The sequence below is a fragment of the Trichosurus vulpecula genome, chromosome 4 (genome assembly GCF_011100635.1).
Source record: "Trichosurus vulpecula isolate mTriVul1 chromosome 4, mTriVul1.pri, whole genome shotgun sequence".
NCBI classification, from domain to species: domain Eukaryota; kingdom Metazoa; phylum Chordata; class Mammalia; order Diprotodontia; family Phalangeridae; genus Trichosurus; species Trichosurus vulpecula.
Genome location: NC_050576.1, coordinates 151,313,041 through 151,338,749, shown reverse-complemented (window position 1 = coordinate 151,338,749; position 25,709 = coordinate 151,313,041). Strand labels below are relative to the sequence as shown.

The window sequence follows — 25,709 nt, the reverse complement described above, 5'->3', positions numbered from 1 at the left end:
TACAGATGAAGAAAATGAAGCACACATGGACAGACACATGTAGTAAGTCATGGATGGGGTCTGAATCCAGAATCTCTGACTCTAGGGCTAGGATGCTTTCCAGGGTTGCTGCTGGAGGCATATTGATGTAAAATGTCTTGTCCAGGATAATGCCATTAGTAAGTGTCAGGAAGAGGAGAAACTTTTTATCTCCTTTATACCAAACCCAGCACTGTATCCGTTATATTTCGTCACTTTTTATCAACACTACTTGATAAGAATTGCCACTGTGATTTCAATAATAGTATGGGCCAGTGATTGTTGTAGAGATTGGGCATTTATCTATACAGGACCATGTGGCATTCTCATTTAATGATGAAACTACTAAACATTATTGGTCAAAACCTTGAATCTTTGATTCTTCCTTCTTTGTCCATTAGCTGCCATGTTCTATTGATCCTACTTCTCCAGTGTCTCCCACATACATTTGTTCCTTTCCATTTGCTTGATGGCCATCTCTATCTCTTGTCTAATCTTCTTGCAATAGCCTCCCAAAATGTCTGTCTGCCTCAAGCCTTTCTCATTTTTCTGATGAATATCCCTATTTGTCACCCCATTGCTCAGAAGCTTCCCAGTCCCTGCAGCATAAAATCCAAATTTTTCAGCCTTGCATTTAAAGCCTACTCCAGTAACCTCCTAGCCTAATTTCTTTTTGGGATCTTTTTCAGGAGGTAATCGGTGGATTCTTTCAATTTCTACTTTACCCTCTGGCTCTAGAATATCAGGGCAGTTCTTCCTTGATAATTTCCTGAAAGATGATATATAGGCTCTTTTTTTGATCATGGCTTTCAGGTAGTCCAATAATTTTTAAATTATCTCTCCTGGATCTATGAGATATTTCACATTGTCTTCCATTTTTTTTATTCCTTTGGTTCTGTTTTATAATATCTTGATTTCTCATAAAGTCACTAGCTTCTACTTGCTCCAATCTCATTTTTAAGGTAGTATTTTCTTCAGTGGTCTTTTGGACCTCCTTTTCCATTTGGCTAATTCTGCCTTTCAAGGCATTCTTCTCCTCATTGGCTTTCTGGAGCTCCTTTGCCATTTGAGTTAGTCTATTTTTTAAGGTGTTATTTTCTTCAGGATTTTTTTTTTGGGTCTACTTTAAGCCAGTCATTGACTTGTTTTTCATGGTTTTCTCGCATCACTCTCATTTCTCTTCCCAGTTTTTCCTCTAGTTGTCTAGCTTGCTTTTCCAAATCCTTTTTTGAGCTCTTCCATGGTCTGAGATCAGTTCATGTTTTTCTTGGAGGCTTTTGATGTAGGCTCTTTGACTTTGTTGACTTCTTCTGGCTATATGTTTTGGTCTTCTTTGTCACCAAAAAAGATTCCAAAGTCTGAGTCTGAATCTGAATCTGAGTCCGCTTTTGCTGCCTGGCCATGTTCCCAGCCAACTTACTTGACCCTTGAGTTTTTCGTTGGGATATGACAAGCTTTGTCCCAAGTTTGAGGGGCTGCGTTGTTGTTTGCAGAGCTATTTCTACACAGCAAGCTCTGCCACAGCAGTGCTCCTCCTTCCCCAAGAACCACCAACCCGGACCTGACTCAGATTTAAGCTGGCTCTGCACTCCTGCTCAGATCTGCCACTTAATTCCTCCCACCACATGGGCCTGGAGCGGGAAGCAACTGCAGCTGTAGTTCTGTAGCTGCACCACCTCTGCTGCCCCCAGGGCAGTGGCCAAACCACCAACTCCTTTCACTCTGTCCCAGCAGCTTTTCCCACTAACCTTCTCTGTTGTCTTTGGTGTTTGTGGGTTGAGAAGTCTGGTAACTGCCACAGCTCACTGATTCAGGGTGCTAGGGCCTGTTCTGCCCAGCTCCTGGTCTGGTTGGTCTGGGTGCAGTCCCCTGGGCTCTACTCCGTTCTACTCCCAGCTTTGTGCGATAGACCCAGCAACCATCCAGGCTGTCCTGGGCTGGAGCCCTGCTTCCCTCTGCTATTTTGTGGGTTCTGCAGTTCTAGAATTTGTTCAGAGCCATAGAGCCATTTTATAGGTGTTTGGAGGGACCTGGGGGGGGAGATCCCACAAGTCCCTGCTTTCCAGCTGCCATCTTGGCCCCGCCCCCCACCCCCAGCCTAATTTCACCCTGTAATCCTTAAGGCACCCTATGCTTTAGCAAACCAAACCACTCACTATTCCAGAATATGTTCTGTTCTTTCTTACCCCTACACTGTCCTCCTCCATCTCTACTTGCTAATATTTGAAGTTTTCTGTAAGGACTAGCTCTCCCACGAAATCTTTTTCTACCATTCCTCCACCTTTATTTGGAGGTGATCTCTCTCTTCTCCACACTTTGGTTATACTATGTTTATGAAATAACAACACATTCGTGTAACACTTTATATTTTACAACACACTTCTTTAAAAAATAGCAACCATGGGAAGTGAGAGGCAGCCTCCAAAACAGAAAGCCCTGCCCCTGCCACATACTGCCTGTGTGACCTTGGGCAAGCTCTTTAGGCAAGTTAACCTCCCATTCCTCTAAACAATTTTCCAAGACTATAAGTTGTAGAGAAGGTATTAATCTACATGAGTAAAAAGAGTTTCTACTACCCAGGAGTCCTTTATACCAGTGAAATCACAAGTCTAGGAGGCAGTTAGGTAAAGGAGTAGATAGAGCATGAGACTTTGAATCAGGAGGACCTGAGTTAAAATCCTGCCTCCTCTAATTACTATCTGTGTCACCTTGGGCGAGTCACTTAACCTCTTTGTGTCTCAGTTTCTTTATCTGTAAAATGTGGTTAATAACACCTGTCTCTTAGGGTAGTTGTGTAGATAAAAATGATGTAACATACGTAAAGCATTTTGTAATCCTTAAAGCCCCATATAAATTCTAGCTATTGACAATGTGAAGAGCATAGTATAGGTATTCCCATTGTGCACATGAGGAAACTGAAGCTTGCGAAGGTTAAGTCACCTTTCTCATATAGTTTGGATGTCAGTTTGCTTTTTTTCAGTCACATCTGACTCTTTGTGACCTCATTTTGGGGCTTTCTTGCCAAAAATACTGGAGTGGTTTGCCATTTCCTTCTTCAACTCATTTTACAGATGAGGAAACTGAGGTAAGCAGAGCTAAGTGAACTGCCCAGGGTCACATAGCTAGTAAGTGTCTGAGGCCATATTGGAACTCATGAAGATGAGTCTTGTAACATATAAAAAGTTTGAAAAACATAATTCCTGGGCAATTAATCATTTTATTAATAATGCTAGCATATTATTAATAAAAAGGGTCAGTGACATTCTCAGATGCCAAAGACCCTTCATTGAATCCACTCAATGCCTATATGCCTTTGGAAGAGTGGGTATTCCTAAGGGTGGCAATAGACTCTGATTGGTTAACAAGTAATGAGAGAAAATGAATATTATGAGAGGTGGACCTGTTTGTTCTAATGAGGGGCTGGAGTACTCTGGGCATGTCATTTACTTCCAAATCACCCCCAGCCTTGGGCAATTTAATCAAGAATTTATCCCCATGAGGCAGCTAGGTGGCACAGTGAGTAGAGCACGGCCCTGGAGTCAGGAGGACCTGGGTTCAAATCCAGCCTCAGACACTTGACACACTTACTAGCTGTGTGACCTTGGGCAAGTCAGTTAACCCCAATTGCCCTGCCTTCCCCCCCTGCAAAAAGCAAAAAAACAAACAAAAAAAGAATTTGTCCCCACCCAAATCTGAGAACAGGAATTCACTGAGCAGTAATTCACTTAGATAAGATGGTTTAGGTGGGTTAAATTTAGGGCACAGATTAATAATGTCCTTCAAAAGCTGGGTTTGGAACAAGGTAATAGGACAGGTAAAGAGCCTGGATCTTCCCCATAATGGGTTATTAATAATCATTTCTCTCAGTCTTCCTGATTCCAGGCCCAGCACTTGACTCTAATCCAGGTATTTTGATCTGCGCTCCCTCCATATACCACATAACCTCTGTGTTCGTGGTACCACCGAAGTCAGCACTTGCTCTCTCAGTTATCTTCCTGTTTCCCTCAGTTCCAGTCACAGAGCCTTGCATATATTAATGTCAGTAGGTGCTTATTGCATCTAACTGGGGTTATTTACAGCCACTATGATGCCTTACCTTTATAGGGATAACATCCAACTACCTCCACAGAGAGTGGGGGAAAGAGCCCTCCTCTGTGGGTATATCGCTAAATAAAACGTAGTGTAACACCACCACGCAGCCAGCAACAGGGAACCAGTAGCAAATGTATGAAAAGAGCCTACCTTACCAATTGGGAAAAATCATGCTATGATGGGAGACATTACTTTTCTGACAGGCAAAGCTCAGAATTCCCAGTAACAGTAGACTGAGCTGATATTTGTAATTTCACAGCCATTTGGCTTCCCAATTAAGAGTTAATATTTTGATAGACATTTTGAGTATGTTGTTGTTATGCCATTTCCTCCTTTCTCCCCAAACCCCTGAACTCCAAAATCAAAATGCTTCCATAGAAAACAGTCTAGGTTAAGGGGATTTTCATGGTGGGAAGGGTGAGATTTTTTTGCCAGCTGTCTCTCCCTCTGCTTCTATATGACTCCCCAGATAAATATATTGAAGTAAGGAACCACAGAGTCATGGCCCTAGAGCTGGAAGGAACCTCAGAGGCAACCTGTTCCTATTACTTCATTCTAAAGATGAGGAAGGTGAGACTCATCAAAGCTAAGTGAATTGTTCAAGGTCACTGGAAGTAAGCCTTTGCTGTGTGATTCAAACCTGGGTCCTCAGTCTGAGTCAGCATGCTTTTTCTTTGTAATAATCTACCTCCCTAAGTTTAGATTTAATTAATGTTATTTAGGAAAGCATGATATAAAAGATGGAAGGCTAATTTCAGAGTTCAAATTCTGCTTCATATTAACTGTAGCACCATGAGTAAATCACTTAACCTCTTCGTGCTTCAGGAAACTCTCTTAGCCTTTTACTTTTTGAAGTAATCTGGGTTAAGTGACTTGTCCATGGTCGCAGAGCAAGGGAGTGTCTGAGGCTGGATTTGAACTCAGATCCTTCTGACTCCAGGGCCAGTGCTATATCTACTGCACTGCCCAGCTGCCCCAGATTTTTAGTTATGTGAATTGCTAGTCTTCAGAGGTGGAAGAAATTCTAGTCCCAGATCTGGGCTTCTCTGCCTAACCACCCCTCTCTCCCCCACCAAAAAAGTAATTACTCTGACTCCCTAAGAATGGGAACAAGTCAGGACAGATACTTTCCATTATTTTCTTGTTATCATCAAGAACTGGGCCCCTGGTAGAATTCCCACTCGCCAGTCACCCAACAAGCCTTTAGTATCAAATGCCTACAATCAAGAACTGGGATGGCTCCTGGAGACACAAAGGCAAAAATGAAATGGTTCCTACCCTTAATAAGCTTATAATCTATTGCAGGAGGCTACACGTACACATAAAAAGCATCTAAAATATTAAAAAATATATAAGGGAAGTTCTGATAGGTAGAGAGTCAGTCAGCAGAGATGGGAAGTAGGGAGGCAGATCAGGGGAGGCCTCATTTATGGTGACCTTTGAAAAAAGTGACCTTTTAGCTGTCCTTGAAAGGAAACGAAGAATTCTAAGGCAGAACATTTTATTTTATTTTTGTGGCACCTACTCATTTAATTTGGGTGGGAGACTGAAGACACTCTAGATCAGGGTTGGAGAACCTGTGGCCTCAAGACCACATGTGGCTCTCTAGATCCTCAAGTGCTGCCCTTTGACTGAATCCAAAGTTCAGGGAACAAATGCCCTCAATAAGAGGATTTGTTCTGTAAAACTTGGACTCAATTCAAAAGGCCGCACCCAAGGACTTAGAGGGTCACAGGTGGTCTTGAGGCCACAGGTTCCCCACCCCTGTTTCAGATACATATAGGCCATGCATGTCTGCGAAGACACACACACACACACACACACACACACACACATGCCACTTTTCCTTTAGCATCACCTACAAGGCATCTGCTTCATTTACTTCCCTGTTAGTAGATAACATTTATTTTTCAGTCTTGACACACACCCCTTTTTTAGTTTACTCTTCAAAAAGGAAAACAAAACACTGTTAGGAATATAGTAAAATGAAAATAGAAGTCGTCTTTTGAAAATATAAAGCAATGATGTGGGAAGCTAGGGGCAAAGTTGTATTTCTATGGTAAACAAAACAAACAAAAATGCTTGTGTGTACTTAAAAAACATTGAAAGGTTCCCCAGTTTTTTTGTTTTTTTTTTTTTTTTTGAACTAGAACATATGTATAAGCACTGAGAGCACAGCCCTGCCTCAGGGTGTGGTAGACATATTCAGGACCCAGAAGGCCAAGATCTGAGCTGTCCTCTCAGGGTAGGAAAGCAGATAACAAGGGTGTGAGAATGATTTGGCCAGGCAAGGCCAGTCCTGCCTTAGCTCAGGGACATGTGTGGAATTTTAATCCCTCCTGAGCAACTGAAGTTCAAACAGTGTTTATTACATAACAGTGAGGTTTTTTTTTTTTAAGTGTTTCTGGTGCTTGGGGAAAGGAATCTCTGCTTGCTTTTGAGGGAATTTGGTTTTCTATTGTGTGTGTGAACTGCAAATCTTTGTGGACCTGACTGTGTGTCTCATTCTTGGAAGCCACAATAGTTCCTAAGGAACCATCTGTTGCTTTGAGAAGTGATTCAGTAAATGAGGGGGTTTCCCATTGGTCCGTATGAATTTAATTACACTGGTTGAATGGAAAAATCACCTTTGATTACTCCCTCCAGTCACCTTTTGAAAGAGTGAACAGGTTTCCAGTTAGCTACCCATTTCATTGTTTCAATAAATTCAATTATGTTGGATTATTTGTTAAGTATTACTGTGTTAGACACTGTAGAACTAAAGTTGAAAAGTAACACAATCCCTGTCCTCAAAGAATTTACAATCTACTGGTCCAGGGGTTGGAGTGGCAAGTTATAACATACACCTAAGGAAGTATAATATAAAATTAATTATTTATACAGCTTAGAAATAAGAGAAGCACTCAGTGGTAAATAAATACATTTTAAGAACACTATAATGGAAATGCATTGTAGGAAGTTAAATCTTCATTAGATGAGTGAATGTTTTTTTTTCTCTTTAGCCTTAACCAACTCTAATGTATTCATGTCACCAAAAGTAACATTCAAAAGAGATTTTTTTTTTTTACCTCTAATATACAATTCAACCATTCAGTTTTTCCCTCTTGGGAAGTGCCTTTTTTCATGTTACTTTATAAGAAGCTAGCTCAGTGGTCACGAAGGCATGGCACAGAAAAAATCTGTATATATTGGTAGAATGGATGGGGGGTTAAGCCAATACAAAGTGAAGTGAGAGACAGGTCCTGCCTTCAAGGAGTTTATCATCCTAAGGGGAGATGAGAAAAGTAACCAAATAACTGAAATACTTGGCAGAAAATGATGAGACCTTGAGGAAAATATAGATAATTTGCTTTGGGGATTCAGAACAAAAATGGACAGTATAGAAAGTTGATACCTTAAATAAGTATGGAATTAGAGAGCACACCCAAGGGCACTAGGTGGTGCAGTGGATAGAGCGCTGGGCTTAGAATCAGGAAGACTCTTTTTCTTGAGTTCAAATGTGGCCTCAGACTCTTACTAGCTGTGTGACCCTTGGCAAGTCACTTAATGGTGTTTGCCTCAGTTTCCTCATCTGTAAAATAAGCTGGAGAAGGAAATGGCAAACCACTCCTGTATCTTTGCCAAGAAAACCCCAAGTGGAGTCACAAAGAGTCAGACATGACTGAACAAGGACTGAAGTATTCAGATATGACTTGCCTTCTCAGGTCCTTTTCTTCTTTTTTCTTTTTTTTTTTCAGGTCCTTTTCAAGTATCAGATTCTGTGTTTCTGTGAAATACCACCTCTGTGATCTTGGGCAAGTAATTTAACTATCCTAAACCTGAGTTTCCCCATCTGAAAAAAGATGGGGTTCAACCTGATTTCTAAGATCCTTCACGTCTCTCAATCCTAGAATTTCAAATTGAATATTTCAGAGGAGACAATAATTTCCACATCAATCTCATCCAATCCCTGTTTGTATTGTGCATATATCACCATGGTGTAGGCCTAAGAACACATGGGCTTAGTACAAAACTTCTGTGAAGTTTGGATTCAGTTAAAGGGCTGCATTTGACCTAGAGGGCCACATGTGGCCTTGAGGTCACAGGTTCCCCACCCCTCGGCTAGTACATTTACTTTAGTTGTGTCCCAGATGTATGTTGGCTTCTCTTTCATATTTCCTACATTTTACCTTCTGTTCTAGAGAATCTGAGCTTCTACTTCTTTTTTTTTAAACCTCTCATTTTCATCAGTTTCCCTCTTCCTAAACTCTCTGTAGTCATTTTACATATCATAAATAACAGCATGTAGTCCTACTCTGCTTATCAAAGGTAATTAAATCGCAGAGGTTTGTCAGGATTCATAAACTGCCTAAGCTTAGGACCTACCAGGTATAAATGTAGCAGAACTTTGTGACTAAATTGCAACTCGGTATTCAGTCTGAGGCCACTAATTCTTCCCTTTGAATCAAGTCTTGAGTGCATCTACTGAAGAGTATTGGTACAGGGAAACGGAATTGCCACCATTCCCAAAGGCAATTTTGCGTTTCCTTCTTCCCTGTACCTTTTCTTTCCTCCATCCCCAACCCTATTCCTCTTAAGTTCTTAGGCAAGGAAAGAAATGTATGTAAATTACAGAAATGATGAAGTCTAGGGCTGCCAAAAGGCTTTTCAGAATGGTATGGGGCGACTGCCTGGGAGGGAATCATTTGCATAATTTCCCGTGATCCTCTGGAGACGAGCTTTACAAAGAGAAACAGAAAGCTTCTATAGTCATAACCTAAGGGTGTCTTTCTCTCAAAATTGGTCTGACATTGTAGCTAAGTTAAACAACAGTATAGATGGAACTGACTCTACGGATCTTTCTAGGTCTTCTTGAAATCATAACAAAAGCATATAGTCCTTTGGGTCTCTAACATGTTCCTCATGACGGCCTTATTGAGGTTGTTTGTTATTGTTCAGCCCTTTTTCAGTTGTGTCTAAGTCTTCATGAGCCCATTTGGGGTTTTCTTGGCAAAGATGCTGGACGGCTTTGCCATTTCTTCTCCAGCTCATTTTATAAACAAGAAAACTAAGAAAAACAGGGTGAAGTGACTTGCCCAGCGTCACACAGCTAGGAAGTGTCTGAGGCCACATTTGGACTCATGAAGAAATATCTTCCTGACTCCAGACCTGGCACTCCATTCACTGTACCACTTATCATTTTCTCCTATTTTACAGGTTGGGAAACGTGGGCTCAGAGATATTAATGATGTGAGTATAGTCACATGGCTTGTGTCTGCAACAGAGCTAGAATCTGTATTTTCTGTTTTCAAGCCCATTGCTCTCTCCATGCCACCAGGCTGCTGCTGTATAGTTTGCTTTCAGTCTTGCTAAATGCCTCAGTTGTCTAAATCCTTTATTCTGGTTTTCCCTTTAGTACCTCATGAGTTAGGCACAGAGAGCACTGGGCCAGACTCTCATCCTACATGTGTCCTAGGCATTCTAGCCTTGTGTTCCTTCCCAAGAAGGACCAAGGAAGCAAAGGGAAGGTGGTGATTACCAGGCAGCAGATAGAGTGGATTCTAGAAATGAGATGCGTGACGCTCACCTGCTTCAGATGCCATGATGTGGTCCATTTGCTTGAGAGACCACTCAGCTTCCTTCACACATCCTTCAGAATTACTAGGTGCTTTGTGATTGTTTTAACAAGTTTTTCCTTACTAACTGGGAGCTGAATTTGTGTTTTTGCCCTGTACTTTTCAGGGAAGAGAAAGGAGGGGGTGGAGGAGTGGTTAAGAGCGAGTCAATGGCTCTGGGTTCCCTAGCAAGCCATTTGGCTCATCAGACTTCAGGTGTTTTCAGAAAGGCTACCATGGTGTACTCCTTTCCCTGAGGATTACCTTGGGTTGTCATTTTTAGAAACCTAGCTATATCTTTTAGAAACTCAGCATGGTGTAGCGAATCAGGCACTAGACTTGGAGTCAGAAAGGCCTAAGATTAAATCCTGCCTCAGATAGCTGTGCGGCCCTGGATATATATCGCTTAACATCTCTGTGTATTCATCTGTTCAAAAAAAAAAAGGAAAAAAAAAGTTTGAACTGGAAACTGGATGGCTTTTTAAGGTTCCTTTCAACTCTAAATCTACTTTTCTTTTTTCAAATGTTAATTTCTTAGGTTAAAAAAAACCTCACTTAAGATGGTTAATGACCCCAGGCCTTATGGAAATTGCAATATCTCTTTTTCTTTTTAAAAAGTATAAAGTATGTATTAATATTTAATCCCTATGATTTGGAAGAACTTGAAACTACAATTAGATGGCAGAGCCCATCTGCTCCAAGCAGTCGAACAAGAGTCTATTAAATAACTAGGAGGGTGAAGAGGGCTGCCAATCACCTTTAGATTTATTCCTTAACAAAGTGTGCACAGGCTCTCAAGAGGGAGATCCAGATGGTGAAGGAAACTCTGCAGGCCATGATTGTGCAGCTCCAGCCAGCAGAGGCCGGAGACTTCCTGTGTGCCAGCTGGTGTCCAGAAAACCCCGGCTGGACAAGTGACGGGGGAGGTGGGAGAGGAGACGTTTTCACAGTTTCATAAATCCCAATTCCCAGAGGGCTGCTTCGGGTAACTGAGCCCTCTCACACACCAAGCTGGACATACCTCTTCTCATTCTGCTTAATGAATTCTCTTGAAGAACTTATGGAGACTGGAGCCTTAAGGTCATTCACTGCGTTGATTCTCACAGGCTGGCACAGATCAGGAAAACAGATTTCCGTGAAGTATGCATGGTGACTGGAATTGGGAATACTGTAAATTAATATGGTGGGGGGAAAAGAGATGCTGATTTTTCTTTTGAATGGCAAATAGAGATGCTTCAAACATGTTATTAACCATGGTTTCCCTGATCAGGATTTTGAAAATCTTTTCCTTCTTTCATAACAATGATGTTCAAGTATTTCCCTTCCCGTCCCCATCACAGACAGGAATCCTGACAGACAAATGGTCTCTCCCCCTCCCACTGCATTTTCTTGCCACACTAAAAATATTTTCTGATAAAAGAGAAATCCAAACAACAGTCAATTTTTCCTCACCTGTGTCTGGGCTGCATTTTCCTAGAGGCACATTATATAACAGAGATAATTAACCTCAGAATGTTGAGTAGCTTTTCATCTTACTGCATCTGTGACTTATCAATGACTCACAAGAATTTAATACCAGAAACCTAAAATGTGTTTTTTTAAAAAGCGACAGCAGCCTCTATTGTATAAATACCTAATTATCTTTTAAAGAGATGATTTCTTTCTTAGCCCCTTTTTTCATGCTTTTGACTGCTTTTGCTACATTGTGAAACTCAACTCTAAAGAATATGTGCATTGGAGGGATTAGATGATATGTGAGCTGACTTTTACAGAAGTCGCATTTTCTTCCCTGATCTTTTTCACTGATTTTTCAGACAGGAAATGGACATGAAAACCCATCCATAGATGACACAGTGTTCAATAACAGCTTTTAGCATTACAAGTCCAGTGCTCTTCCTTTTGGCAAAATCGAGATAGTGTTCAACTCTTGATAAAGTAGCTATGCAGAAGGGATTATATCACACTGACCCAGTTAGGTTATTTTCATCCCTAGTCCTGTAACTGAAATAAAAATGGGACTGCTAACCACTGACTCTATGGCATATGGCAAGAAGAAATTTCGTCTATTGACTATGGCTAAAGACCGTAAGCTCCCCCACAAATTTGAGGCCAGACGTTGTCCTGAGCTCATACTGGGCCCAATGCCATACTGAAGCAAGAGTATTCTACAAATTGATTTTTATTCTGTTTTGGTTTTTAGCAATGGTCCTGCCCTGGTTTGAACCTATTAGCACATGAAAAGACTTCTGTTCTAATCCAGAAAAATGCCTTTCCTGAAATTAACAATTAGCTTCTGAGAAAAGAAGGCAAAGAGAAAGCATAATGCCTGAATTTGATGATTTCTGCTCTTCCTCCTCTTATTTTTCCTCCTCCTCCTTCTTGGGTAGTTAGGTGGCACAGTGGGTAGAGCTCCAGGCCAGGAGTCATGAAGACCTGAATTCAAATCTGGCCTCAGACACTTACTAGCTGTGTGACCCTGAGCAAGTCACTTAACCCATCTGGAAAATGAGCTGGAGAAGGAAATGGCAAACCACTCCAGTACCTTTGCCAAGAAAACCCCCAAAAGAGTCACAAAGTGTCAGACATGACTGAACGATAAAAGCTCCTCCTCCATCCCCCAGCAGAAAATAATTAACATCTAATATTTAGTCATATTATATGTATATACCTTTTTGTGGAAAGTTATTTTAATAATCAAGTAAATTATTCATTTTATTGAGCATTTGGGTTATTCATATATAGTAAAAGGCCCATACTGGAATTATTCACCAATATCTTTATAAAATATTATGACTTTTAGCCTTGTTTTTCACTGAAAGTAAAGGAAACATTAAAAAGAGTTAGGATTTATATTTCCCATCTTTCCAAATATGACTTCTTCATTTGGATAGCTAAAACAAACCTATCTAAACCTGATTGTACAAAATGAAATTAGACTTCTCTGTATGGGTGCTGACAAAGTTAGATGTCTGTGTGCTCTGGGTCTATAAATCATTGAGAAAAAAAATTTTAATCCACTTGATTAAGTACGATTGAATAATTAGGATGAAGTTGAAAATACCTATTAGACTGTCCAAGTCACACAGAACTCTATGGTTCCATTTAACTCTCTCTTTCCCTAATGCCTACTCCCATCTTCCTGAAAACTATGGACCAGCCTTTAAGAATATCTTTAAGTCTAGCTGTACTTCAGAGCTGATTCGATCATATATTTTATATTACATTTCATCTGGGTTTGATATTCAACTTGTTCAAGAGCCCCTTCCTAACCCCATTTCCCTTTTAAACAGCCAGCATCCCTCAGGTCACATCTCCCTAGCTACTTTGTACCTGATGGGTTCAAGAGTCTGGTGGGTTTAAAAACACTTCCCTTACCTCTTTGATCCTGATGGGCTCAGGAACATGTGTTCCCAGGCTATACCATGAAGACAGCTTTTAGCAAAGCAACTGAAAAATAGCCAGGAAACAGGTAGAACTCAATTTGAAGGTTAAAAGAACTTGCTATGGTGTCAGCCACAAGAAAAAGTCAAGGCTGTAAGTGGTCATGTGCAGTGAAATGGGTAGTGAGCAAGCTACTGAAAACATCTAGTCTACGCACAGCTATATGGGGGTCAGTGTTATAAATAAGTAATAGGTTCCAAGTTTTTAGGTCTATTCCCACCACCTTCTCTCCAAATGGCATTAGTACATTGATGATTTCTGGAATCCTCCTATTATGTTGTATTGGAAAGTGCTCTCTCCACAGAAGAGATCTGACTTTTCCTTCTCAGGACGTATATAATGACATTAGAACCTCAGGGAATATGAGTGTTTCATCCAAATAAATTACAGAGAATGAGAAGATGATGACCCTAGCCTTAGAATCACAGATCAAAATCCTAAGCAGATGGAGCTTCAGAACTCTAGATCCATCCTTTCATTTTACAGATGAAGGGTACTGAGGCCCAGGGAACTTAAATGATTTGCACAAGATCTCGCAGTTGGAAGGATTGTAACCCAGGTTCTTTGATTTTGGGGTATGAGAGAGGCTTTCCATTGGACCCTGAGTCAGAGGACCAGATTTTGAGGTATTTAAAAAACTATCTCATAGAAAGGGCTTGATGTGCGTTCTATCTGGCCCAGAAGGGCAGTGCCAGGAGCAATGGACAGAAGTTTCGAAAAGGTAAATTCTACCTTGATATTAAGAAAACCTTCTGAGCTTTCCATAAGTAGAATGACCCTCCCTTGTTAGAGGTCTTCAAGCAGAGGCTTGATATCCACCTAGGCATATGCATAATGGTAGAGATTCTTTCTCAGGACTATGTTGGACTGGGATGGCCACTTCAAACCTTTCCCAACTCTAAAATGCCAAGTGGTGCTGTGAATAGAACACTGCAGCTAGAATTAGGCAGACTTAAGTTCTTAAGGCTTGCTGTGTGATCTTGGGCAAGTCATTTAATCTTGGTCTCATTTTCCTCATCTGAAAAAATGAGGATAATAATAACACCTACCTCCAAAGGTTGTTGTAAGGATAAATGAAATAATATTTGTAAAGTACTTTGGAAACCTAAAAGTGCTGTGTAAATGATGACTCGTTATTAACATGACTCTTTGTGCCCTGGATCTGTTATTTTCTATTAGTGTGATTTTCAGATCTCTTCACATCTTTGACCTCAGTTTACTTATCTATAAAATAAGGAGTTTGAGCTGCATGATCTGTAAGGTCCCCCTCTTGCTCGATATCCCATGATCCTATATCCACAGCCTTGGGTAATATAACCTGCACATGAATGAGGTGCATATTGAACCTTGGGTCACCACCTACTGAGTCTCCATATGAAGAGGAGACAGAACAAAATATACAAGTCTCCTTCTTGGAAGGGTGCCAATAACATCCTCTAGGACTTGGAATCTAGGTACATGGAGTGATGAAACCAAGTCCTTCCACAGAAAAACAAACCTTGTTCTGTACTAGTCAACCTTCAACATCCACAATCTTGAGGACATTTTTCAGTAAAGGGATAGGTATGAGCATTATGATCTCAACTCTAAAATGAAGAGCAAATCCACTATGCTTATTTGCTAATAATTACATGCCTATGTAATAATTTTTTATTAAAATCAATAAAAATAATAATTTTGGTTTTTAATTATTCACATTTGATTTGTTCTGAGAATTTTATTTCATAATTTGTTACTCCATTAAATTGACTTTTTAATTAAATGAAATAAAAGCTGATGTGAGAGCTTGGTGTACTCCTGTAATTTTTTTGGGGGGGTTTCTGGATTGCAGATCCTCTAAAAGTTACATAGTTTTCATGTATTTGTCATCTAGGGGATTGAAATAGTACTCTTCTCTTTATCACGAAAATATTTTTAAGAAAACAATATTTTAAAAAGATCCATTTTTGCTTGTATCTGGAAGTGCTCTAATTAATTAAAGATGTATAATAACATGAGGGATAGAATTCAGGAAATGTATTATAGGAAAAGAAGTGCTTTCTGCAGGAGGCTTTTGCTGGTCTCCTACTTACCCCCTGCCATCCCTCTGAGATTGCCTTCCATTTATATGTATCTTGTACACACAATTATTGGCATATTGTTTCCTCCATTAGGATGTGAGCTCCTTGAGGGCAGGATCCTTGTTTTTGCTTTTCTTTGTATTCCCAGACCTTACCACAGTTCCTAGAACACAGTGAACACTTAATAAATGCTTTTTGACTGACTGGTTGACTGAAAACAAGAGATGATATACAAACCACCCAAGTGCTCCACCAGTAGCTACAAAATGTCAAGAGATCTAGACAAAGGTCTCTACTGCATAGGGCAAATTCTCTCTGAAGATATAATGTGAAGACATGGATAAGAATCACTTGGGATGGAAAGGTATAATGGAGTTAGGGTCTATACCTATGCAGGGAGCATCCATGTCAATGAAATGATGGATCTTTTGAAGCATAATTCATCTAAAAAAGTTTGGCTCAGAAACTCTTGTGCAAGAAAATATGCCATCCACATGATACTTGCAAATCCCCTATCACTAGTGGTAGAATACATGGCAGCTTCTAAATAACTCATTCATTCTCATGCATTAATAACTTTTGGGCATCATTTAGAGAGAGGTAACAGGTAATTACCCTGCCCCGAGGAAAACATAGAACTGCCCATTGTACTGACAGTCTAAAGAAATAACTGATACTAACAAGTAAAAATTATTTTCCTTGTTAATTGAAGAAGTGGAAAGTGAATAGAAGCATTAGGTAGCTTAACAAAGATCACCCAACAAATAACTGAAAGATTTCAATGTTTAAACTCAAGACTCCTTGATCTTCGTGTTATAAATCATTAGGCTATCTAGAATTAGAATTTTATTGATGCAATGATGTATTTAAAATCCAACTTAGATTTTGTTATGGACATAGAGTCAGTGACCATGCCCTTAATATCAGTGTAATATCAGTGATTGTACATGGACTGGCTGCAAAGATATTGTGATCTTGCCCACCAATGACCAATGTAGTCAGATTGATGAAATCAGCTGTGTCGAGACTGAGTTATTTCTGCCCTTAACATATGCCCAATGTTTAAATGACATTACTTTTTATTTTATTTTCTGTTCTGAATTATCTCCTTCCCACCTCACCCTTTTAAGAGGATTAAGACCTTTAAGGTTTGCAAATCACTTTGCAAGAAAAACAAAACCATTACAAATGTACACACATATATATTTATGTATATGTATACCCACACAGACACACACACAAGTGAAACAAACTCCTATATTAGCCATGTCCAAAAAAAGGAAGGAAGAGAAAGAGAAAGAAAGAAAGAAAAAGAAGGAAGGAAGGAAGAAAAGAAGGGAGGAAGATAAAAACAGGCTTCAACTTGTAGTCTGAGGCTGTTACCTCTGTATTTGGATAGAGAGTAGGATGGGGTAGTAGATGTAGGAGATATTGGCACAGGACTGCCTAGCATGGCATACCCTCATCAAAAAAGGTACTGTGTGCTATAGCAAAGCAGAATCACCGTAGCACAAAGGAAGTGTGGAATGTGCGAATCTAGTGATATCGCCATCCCTAATGTTCAAACAGACTATTTGTGCTCAACCTGTAGTAGAGCCTTCTGAGCTCATATTAGACCAATCAGCCACAGCTGAACACACTGTGCCTTGACCCTAACATCATGATGTCATTGGTTCTCTTTGAGTAAGGAGGACAAAGAACGATAGCAACAACGACAGGGTTGATAGTATATTTCATCCTGAGTCCTTTGGATTTGTGCTTGGTCAGAGTTCTTAAGTCTTTTAAATGTGTTTACAATATTTGTGTTATTGTATAGCTTATTCTTCTGGTTCTGCTCATTTCACTTTGCATCAGATCGCACGGGTCTTTCCAGGGTTATTTTTGGAACCATTCCCTTCATTATTTCTTACAGCACAAGAGTATTTATTACCTTCATATACCATAATTTATTCAGTTATTCCCCAATTGATAGGCAGTTTCTAGTTCTTTGCCATGATGAAAAGAACTGCTACAAATATTTTTGTACATATGAGTCCTTCGATCTATTTTGGTAATAGACCTAGTAGCAGTATCACTGAGTCAAAGGATACACACAGTTTATCAACTTTTTAGGCATTGTTGCAAACCATTTTACAGCTCTGCCATAAGTGCATTAATGTACCTGTTTTCCCACAGTCCTTCCAGCAATTATTAATTTCTTTTTTTGTCATCTTTGGTGTGTATGAGGTAATATCACAGAGTTTGTATTAATTTTGATTTCTCTAATTACTGGTAATTGAGAACAGTGTGTCAATTGCAAATAGAAACTATTCTAGTAATCCATACCATAGCAGCATATTGACTGACTTTTAAAATGTGTCATTTATGTTTTATTGTATATTTATTTCATTAAATATTTTCTGTTTACATTTTAATCTAATTTGAGCCACACTTGGGAGTGTTGTGGGCTACATATAGTTCCAGGGCTGTGTGTTTGATGCCTCTGCTTTAGAGCATTTTTTGAAATGATTATTAATAACTTAGATTTTTTCCTCTCAAACTGCCTATTCACATCCTTTGACCACTTATCAATTTGTTCTTATAACTGTATTGCTTTTTCCCACAGTAGAGTGGTTGTTGTTCATCTTTCATTTTCGAAGAAGACCAATGATATCACAGGTGAAGTCTTGACTTACCTATGAATTGGATTTAAGTGAGGCAGGATTGTACAAAGTGTCAGCCTCACTCTCTTCCAGTGTAATCAAGGTCCAGTGGCAAGACAAAAATCAAGACCACTGGTGATGGCCTGGGATGCGATGGATGACCTTGGCATCTTCGATGTCTGACCAAGCTCTAGGCATGCCGCAGTGCCTGCTTCAGCCACCTTCGTGGCCATTGGAACAAATTGTTTCATCTGCCCATTCTGCTACAGTAAGTCTTCACATGCTTGGAGTAGACACCCACTAACTCACCAACGAGTCTGTCAATTATTCTCAACCATGGAAATAACCACCCCAACATGGAGTCATGGGGCCTTAGTTGGAATCCCTACTCCGTCACTTACTGTAATACCTGAAGCAGGACATTCAACCTCTCTGGCCCTTAATCTCTTCATATATAAAATAATGAGGCTGGACTAAATAGCTAAGGCCCCTTCCCAGTCTTAGAACCATGATCCTATGACCCTGCGACCCCACCTATAGCTTTGTCCTCTTATCTGTAATAGCCATGTTCCAAATCAAATAAGGAAGAGTTTTCCTTCAGTGAAGACGGGGTTAGGCTCAAAAGGAACGTGACCTAACCACAGAGACCTATCATCAAAAAGATGGTGGATATGAGGATGTTATGTGATATTTTAGATTGAAATTTGCATTTTAAAATAAAGGTGTGTGTCCCAGATAAAACATCTGAATATTTTTATTCAAAATCAGATGACTCATGATAATCCTTGGCAGAGCTGAAATTAGCCTAGGACAACTGGGGCTATCTTGCATACACCAATTTATTAAATCCTGAGATGTGTGCTTCCAATACCCACCCTACCACAAAGCACTGAAATCAGTGTCCCCTTCGTGTGATTCTGGATTGCTACTCCCCTTGAACCCTGGGCTCTATGCTCCATGTACCTTCTTACTGGGTAAGAATAAAGCAAAATGCCCCACCATGACCAACACATGAAGAGGATTTATCATCCCTGCTGTTCTTCACTGTCACTTCCTTGCCATAATCGCTCAGTAACTTCTTTGTTGTTATTCAGTCGTTTCAGTCATGTCCAAATCTTCATGACCATATCTGGTGTTTTCTTGGCAAAGATGCTGAAGTGGTTTGCCGTTTCTTTACCCAACTCATTTTATAGATGAGAAACTGAGGCAAACAAGGTTAAGTGACTTGCCCAAGATCACATAGCTAGTAAGTGTCTGAGGCCAGATCTGAACTCAGGAAATGAGTCTTCCTGATTCTAAGCCCAGCGCTCTATCCAGTGTGCCACCTAATGGCTCTCAGCAACTTCTGCTTCTCCTTTAAAGTTCATCTCAACTTGTCTAGATCTTCATTGCCGTCATCTGTGGATCTCTATGCTCTTCTTTCTCCTCCCCTAAAAATTCAGCACTTGGCTCACAGTCTGCTTTTCCATCCCAACCCTTGCTTCTTTCCCTCTCCTGGTCTCTTGATTTCTCAACCTCTGCAGTTCCCATGACCTCCCTTTCTAGTCTACTTCAACCACAAGATTGTTCCTACTTCGGGGTCTACCCTCTTACTTCTAGCCATCAAATTGCATTTTCTTCAGGCTTCTGAATTCCTTGTTATGGCTCTGGTTCTTAGGAGCAGTGGGAAGAGCACAGAATTAGCAATCAGTAGATCTGGTTCAATTCTCAGCTCTTTCACCTCATGAGCTTTGATGAGTCAATTCTTCTTTCATGGGATCGTTTTTCTCATCCGTAAAATGAGCGAGTTGGATTAGATGACCTCTGAGATCCCTTGTAGCTCAAAAGCTATGATTCTATATAGATGTTGATATTTGTCTATCTTCTGCTCTAAAGATATGTATATTGATCATTTGGAATTTCATAACCTATAGTATCTTCCTTATTTACTCTCCTATTAAACATTAGACCAAGACTAAGATATTAATATGTCTAGTGGGGAGGCTTCACCTTTTTTTTGTGTGTATGTGTGACAGCTCTAAAACTGGGAGTGTATACTTGTTCTGCTGTCTTCTGAAAACTCTTTTCTGAAAACTGAAAACCCCATGCTAAAGGGCTTTCTTTCCAAACCACCAACGGGGCCTAGATAGAAATGTCTGAGGCTCTGTATAGACCCTGAGAGTTCTGTGTTCTTTACAAGGTCGTGGATTAGAACACAATAAAGGAAGAAAGCAGGAAAAACTGTGAATGGTTCATAATACATTTGGGTAAATACTCTCATGGTATGAGAAGATTAAAAAAAGGCAGTAATAAAAAAAGCAACACAGTATTGCAAAGATAATAAAAAATATTGGAAGTATAGCAGGGAGACAAATGATATGCTGTATCTTGTGGGATGCATGGAAAATTAAAAAGACCTTTGTACAATGGCCATCTACCATACAATGAAAACAGCACAATTTCTGATTTATTGTTGCTCTCACAACAAAAGTCAGAAAAGGGGAAGAAAGAAAGCTTCAACTGATTGTCTTGCTAAGCAGTAATTTTTAACTCTTTAAGGGAAAGTTTATGAAGTTTTTTTTTTCATTTGGACTGAAAAGCTGGAGTTTATCAGAGAGACCCTTACCTTGAGATTTAGAAAAGAATAAGGATTTTAGAAAATAAGGACTTTAGAAAAGGATAGGGAACTTTGTGCATTATGGACCCTTTAGGCAGTCTTGTGAAGTGTGTGTGTGTGTGTGTGTGTGTGTGTGTGTGTGTGTGTGTGTGTGTATGTGTGTGTGCACGTGTATGTGTGTGTGCACGAGCACACTGAGGAAAGCTGTGTTTCCCAGGATTGGGTTTTAAGGAGGGGATAGGATAGGTATTCCATCAGGTCCCACAGATGCTCTTAGACATAGTATTTAAGCAAATATCACACCTGTAAGTGCTAAATCCTTTTGTTCTCTAACACAATACTGAGCACAAAGCTGAGTCCAAGCTCTGAGAATTGGAAGGAAGGACTAGGTAAAAGGATGATGTTCTTTATGCTTGGAACGTTCTCTCTTTGTGTCTGTTTCTCTGTCTGTCTCTTTCCCTCACCCCTGTCTCTGTCTGTCTGTCTATCTGTCTGTTTCTCTTTCTCTCATTGCCTGTGAATTCCTATCCATCCTTTATAACCCAATCCAAGAGCCTTTTCCGGGAAATTTCCCCATATTTACCCTGTTGGTAACAACTGGCCACTCAAATTAACCTTATTTATAACTTTCTAAAACTTTCCAGCACTTAGCACAGCACCTGGTACATAGTAGGTACTTAATAAATGCTGATAGATCAAATGACTGATGAAGGAGGCTTCTTGAAACTTGTGCATTATGGACCCTTTGGGCAGCCTAGTGAAGTCTATAGAACCCTTCACAGAATAATGTTTTTAACTAATTAAAGGAAATGCTAAATTGTAATTAGAGGTTAGTGAAAATAAAGATGTAAATTTTCCCCATCCAAATTCGTGGACCCCCCGAAATGCATCCATAAACCCCTTGGGTCCTGGACCCAAGGTTGAAAATTAAGAACCTCTGCTCTAAAGCTCACGTATGTGTAAGGCAGGGCTGGGGATGGGCGGCAGGAAGGAAAGGTGTGACCTATGATTTCATCAGAGAGCTATATAAACTTAAGAATGGCTTAGAAGTAAACAGAAATGTCAGGGAAGCTAGGTGGTGCAGTAGCTAAAAACCCAGGTCAGGAGTCAGGAGGACCTGAGTTTAAATCTGGCTTCAGACACTTACTAGTGCTGTGACCCTGGGTAAGTCACTTAAACCCTGTTTGCCTTATTTTCTTTATCTGTAAAATGAGCTGCAGAAGGAAATGGCAAACCACTCCAGTATCTTTGCCAAGAAAACCCCACAAAGGGTCCCAAAATCTGAAATGACTGAACAACAACCAGAGAATATAAATATAGACCAAAAATATGGTAAATATAAGAACACTCATGTTCTTGCTGCCGTTTTACAGATGAGAAAACCAAAGCTTAAAAAAGTCAAGGGACTTTCCCATAGTCTCACAGCTAAGCAGTGACAGGATTTGGACTTGGTCCTAAGTCTTTTTGAATCCAGGTCTAATTCTCTTTCTACTCTTCCACAAGAGATGAGATTTTCCCTAATCTCCTCCTGATCTGCACAGCTTATCTTACTTGTTTAAGAGGAAACAGATTATTCTGACTAGGTATATTTTTCACAAAGTTGTGCCAGTTTTCCCTCAGTAGCCTTTCTTCCTCTGGCCATTTTGAAATGCCGTGTTCTATTCCCCAACTTGTGTCCTCTCCTGACGCCTCCTCATGGCGTAGAAGCGACTCTAGATTTCTTGGAGACTGGACTAGTGGAGTACAAGTGCTAACAGATTCTAACAAACTTGAAGGACTTGGCATATTAGCCCAGTATTTGATTATATATCTGTCATCATGATTGTGTGATGACCGTGACATCAGGAAGACAACGGCATGACTTACAATTGAATTGGATTTGAGGGAGGGAGAGCTGTGCAAAGTCACCAAACCTCATTTTCTCCTCCAGAGCCATCTGGGTCCAGTGGCCAGATATAGATCAGGATGACTGGAAATGACCTAGGATGCATTTGGGGACTTTGACGCTTTTAAGCTAAGGTCTTTCTGAGTTCTCACTTTGAGTGAGGCAACACCCATTCAATGAATAGACCTGTTTAAGAAGTGAATCAAGAAATGGCCTCTTTAATAATTAAAAAACAGCACCCTCCAACTGGGAGGGGAAGACCCTCAAGTTTAGAGAAGCAGAATAGTGAAGCTCAGAGAGGTTAGTCCCCAGGCTAGATGCTGAGTGATGACTTTTTTTGGCCTTGACAATTCTCCAAGACCTTCTAGGTAAGTTACAGTGAGGTTGTGATTTGTGTCAGTAGAGAAAGTTCACTTCCTAGCCGTACTGCTGTCCTGCAGGCTAGTGAAGCAGTGGATAGAGCCATGGACTTCAAGTCAGGACGATCTGAGTTCAAATCCTGCTTCAGGCATTCACTAGCTTTGTAACATTGGCCAAATCACTTGACTCTGCATGCCTCAGTTTCCCCATCTGTAAAACACAGTTCATAATGTCACCTACCTCTCAAGGTTGTTGTGAGGATAAAAGAGAAGTTTTTGTAAAAGGGAGATATAGCAAACCATAAACTGTTATACTGTTGTTGTTGTTGCTTAGTCGTGTCCTACTCTTCACGACCCCATTTGAGGTTTTCTTGGCAGAGATCCTAGAGTGGTTTGTCATGTCCTTCTCCAGCTCATTTTCAGATGAGGAAACTGAGGCAAATGAGGGTAAGTGACTTGTCCAGGGTCACACAGCTATTAAGTGTCTGATTTGAACTTAGATCTTCTTAGCTCCAGGCCCAGTGCTCTATCCACTACACCACCTAGCAACCCCTAAAGAAGCACTTATTAAGTGCCTGTTCTGTGCAAGGCACTTTGGTAGGTAGAAATAAACAGAAAAACATGAAATTTTCCCTTGTGAAGCTTACACTCTATTGGGGAAATATAAGTAGAAATGTGAAGTAGAGACAAGATAATTTGAGGAGAAAGAGAGTAGTATTAATGAGGGACATCGGGTTGATAAGTTAAGATGGATCTATAATATATAGAATGGAGCAGCTAGGTGGTACAGTGGGTAAAGCAACAGGCCTGGAATCAGGAAGACCTGAGTTCATATCTGGCCTCAGACACTAACTAGCTGTGTGACCCTGGGTAAGTCACTTAATCCTGTTTGCCTCAGTTTCCTCTTCTGTAAAATGAGCTGCAGAAGGAAATGGCAAACCACTCCAGTGTTTTTGCCAAGAAACCTCCAAATGAGGTCATAAAGAGTCAGACATTACTGAAATGAATGAACATAATATATAGAAATCTTATTGAGAGCTACCTTGAAGTACAACAGAAATTCCTGTTCATGTGCAGGTGCCGTTGCTATGTACTTTTATATATGTACATACTTTGTACAGAGAAAATTCACCCCCCCACCCCCCTACAGCTGCCAAAGTGTTTTTCCTATTGCATGATTCTGACTACATTTCCCTTCTATTCACTAAATTCTAATGATCCCTCATTCCCTTAAAAAGGAAATATAAATTTCTCTGTTTGGCATTTAAAGCCTTCCTACTTTTCCAATCTTCTTATACTATCTTCCCTTCCAAGCTCTCTGGCCTCATTGACCCACTTCCTATTCCTCAGATGAGACCCTCCATCTCTCAGCTCTGTGTTTTTCTACTGGCTGTCTCCCATGCTTGGAACCCTCTGCCACTTCACTTTTGTTCTTTGGCTTTTCTTGTTTCCTTCAAGATTCCACCTTCTTCATGAACCCTTTCCAGGATGTCCCTGCCCAGTGCCTTCCCTCTGAGATTACCTTCTGTCTATTCTGTATGTATCTGGCATGCACATACAGTAGTTATTCACTTGTCTGTCTCCCACGTCCCCCCTCCACTGGAATCTATGCTCCTTTAGGGCAGGGACAGGTTTTACTTTGTTTTCCTCACATTCCTGGTCTTCCCAGTGCTAAACATATGTAGTCCCTGACACACAATAAGAATTTAATAAATACTTATGGACTGACTGGCATAATGGAGAGAGAGCTGGCCTCAGATCCTGAAAGACCTGGGTTCTAATCCTACCTCTGACTCATACTGACTGTGTGATCCTTAGTAAATAAATCATTTAACCTCTTAATGCTCTAGGCAATTCTCAAAGAATAGAATTTGCAGAGAAGGTGCCAAACTGCTTTGGTAAAGAAAGTTCCTCACCAGGAACTCCCCATACTAAAGAAATCAGAAGTCTAGTCCCTCTGCCTGCATACTTCTGTAGATATTTTGCAAAGACCTATACCGATTGACTTATCTGTGTACATGTTTTCCCCCAGCAGAAGGTAAGCTCCTTGAGGGCAGGGCTGTTTTGTATTCCCAGTTTCTAGTACAATGTCTAACATGTGGTAGATATTTATGTAGCCCCAGTTGGAAATGAAGGCCCTGCCCTGCATGAGGGGTGGAGCAGAGTTGGTGAGAGGTGAGAACTTCCGTTCTTTGGGGGGACTCTTGAAGAGGGCGTCCTGACCAAGTGAGACTCTTCATGTGCTTCCAACTTCAAGAGAGACGATGAAAGAGGCCAACCCCACATCAGGTTGACCCAGGGAAGACTTAAAAAGAGCAGGCATTCTTTATCATGTCCCTAACCCCAGTTTGCTACACTGTGATTTGAGGTGTTTTCCTTTGAGTGAGATCCAGGACCCTATCTATTGGTTGAGCTGAATTACCTTGCTCCCACTGAGAGAGCTGTTTCATTCTGTATTGTCTGGTGTATATTCTCCTATGTACATCTTCTCTGATTTCTGTTGTGTTATGATTTGGATAAATGAGTTTCTTTGTTATTTGCTATGTGTGTTCGTTGTGGGACTGGCATTTGGTGGGAAAGGGGTTAAACCATGGACATAAGAACTTGTATTCTCCCTCCCCCCAAAATGACAAAGCAATCAAAAGTTAGCTTGAATCTGATCATCTCCTCTAATACACAATATTTAAGGGAGCAGATAGATACACTTCTCTCCTGGTAACGCCTCTCTCTGCAGAGACAAGAGAGTGACCTCTGGTCCCAGCTTTCTGCTTCCCCTGCTACCAGGAATGAAAGTATCCCTTGGAAAAGGGTGGGGGGAGAAGAGGTTACAGATGTCTATTCTGCCTTCTTTTGAGCCACACAAGGACAGGTCCCTGACCCACATGAGCCTCTCTGCACATGCGGGACCCACTCTCACTTCTGTTGCTACATTTAATTATTTCCTACCAAAGGAACAAAGTTCCAGTTATTCATCTTTTCTCCCTCATTTGAAAAAAAAAGGTACAAACTCTATTTGCCCCCC

At 40.5% G+C, this 25,709-nt stretch overlaps 1 protein-coding gene across 1 annotated transcript in view; it reads left to right on the top strand.

Moving 5' to 3' along the window:
* Nucleotides 1-10,662, top strand: part of DISC1 (DISC1 scaffold protein) — a 445,546-nt gene extending 434,884 nt beyond the window's left edge. The window contains exon 12 of the mRNA XM_036755554.1: nucleotides 10,493-10,662. Within this exon, the coding sequence (XP_036611449.1) occupies nucleotides 10,493-10,662 (170 nt within the window). The remainder of the gene's footprint in view (nucleotides 1-10,492) is intronic.
* The last annotated feature ends 15,047 nt before the right edge of the window (nucleotides 10,663-25,709 follow it).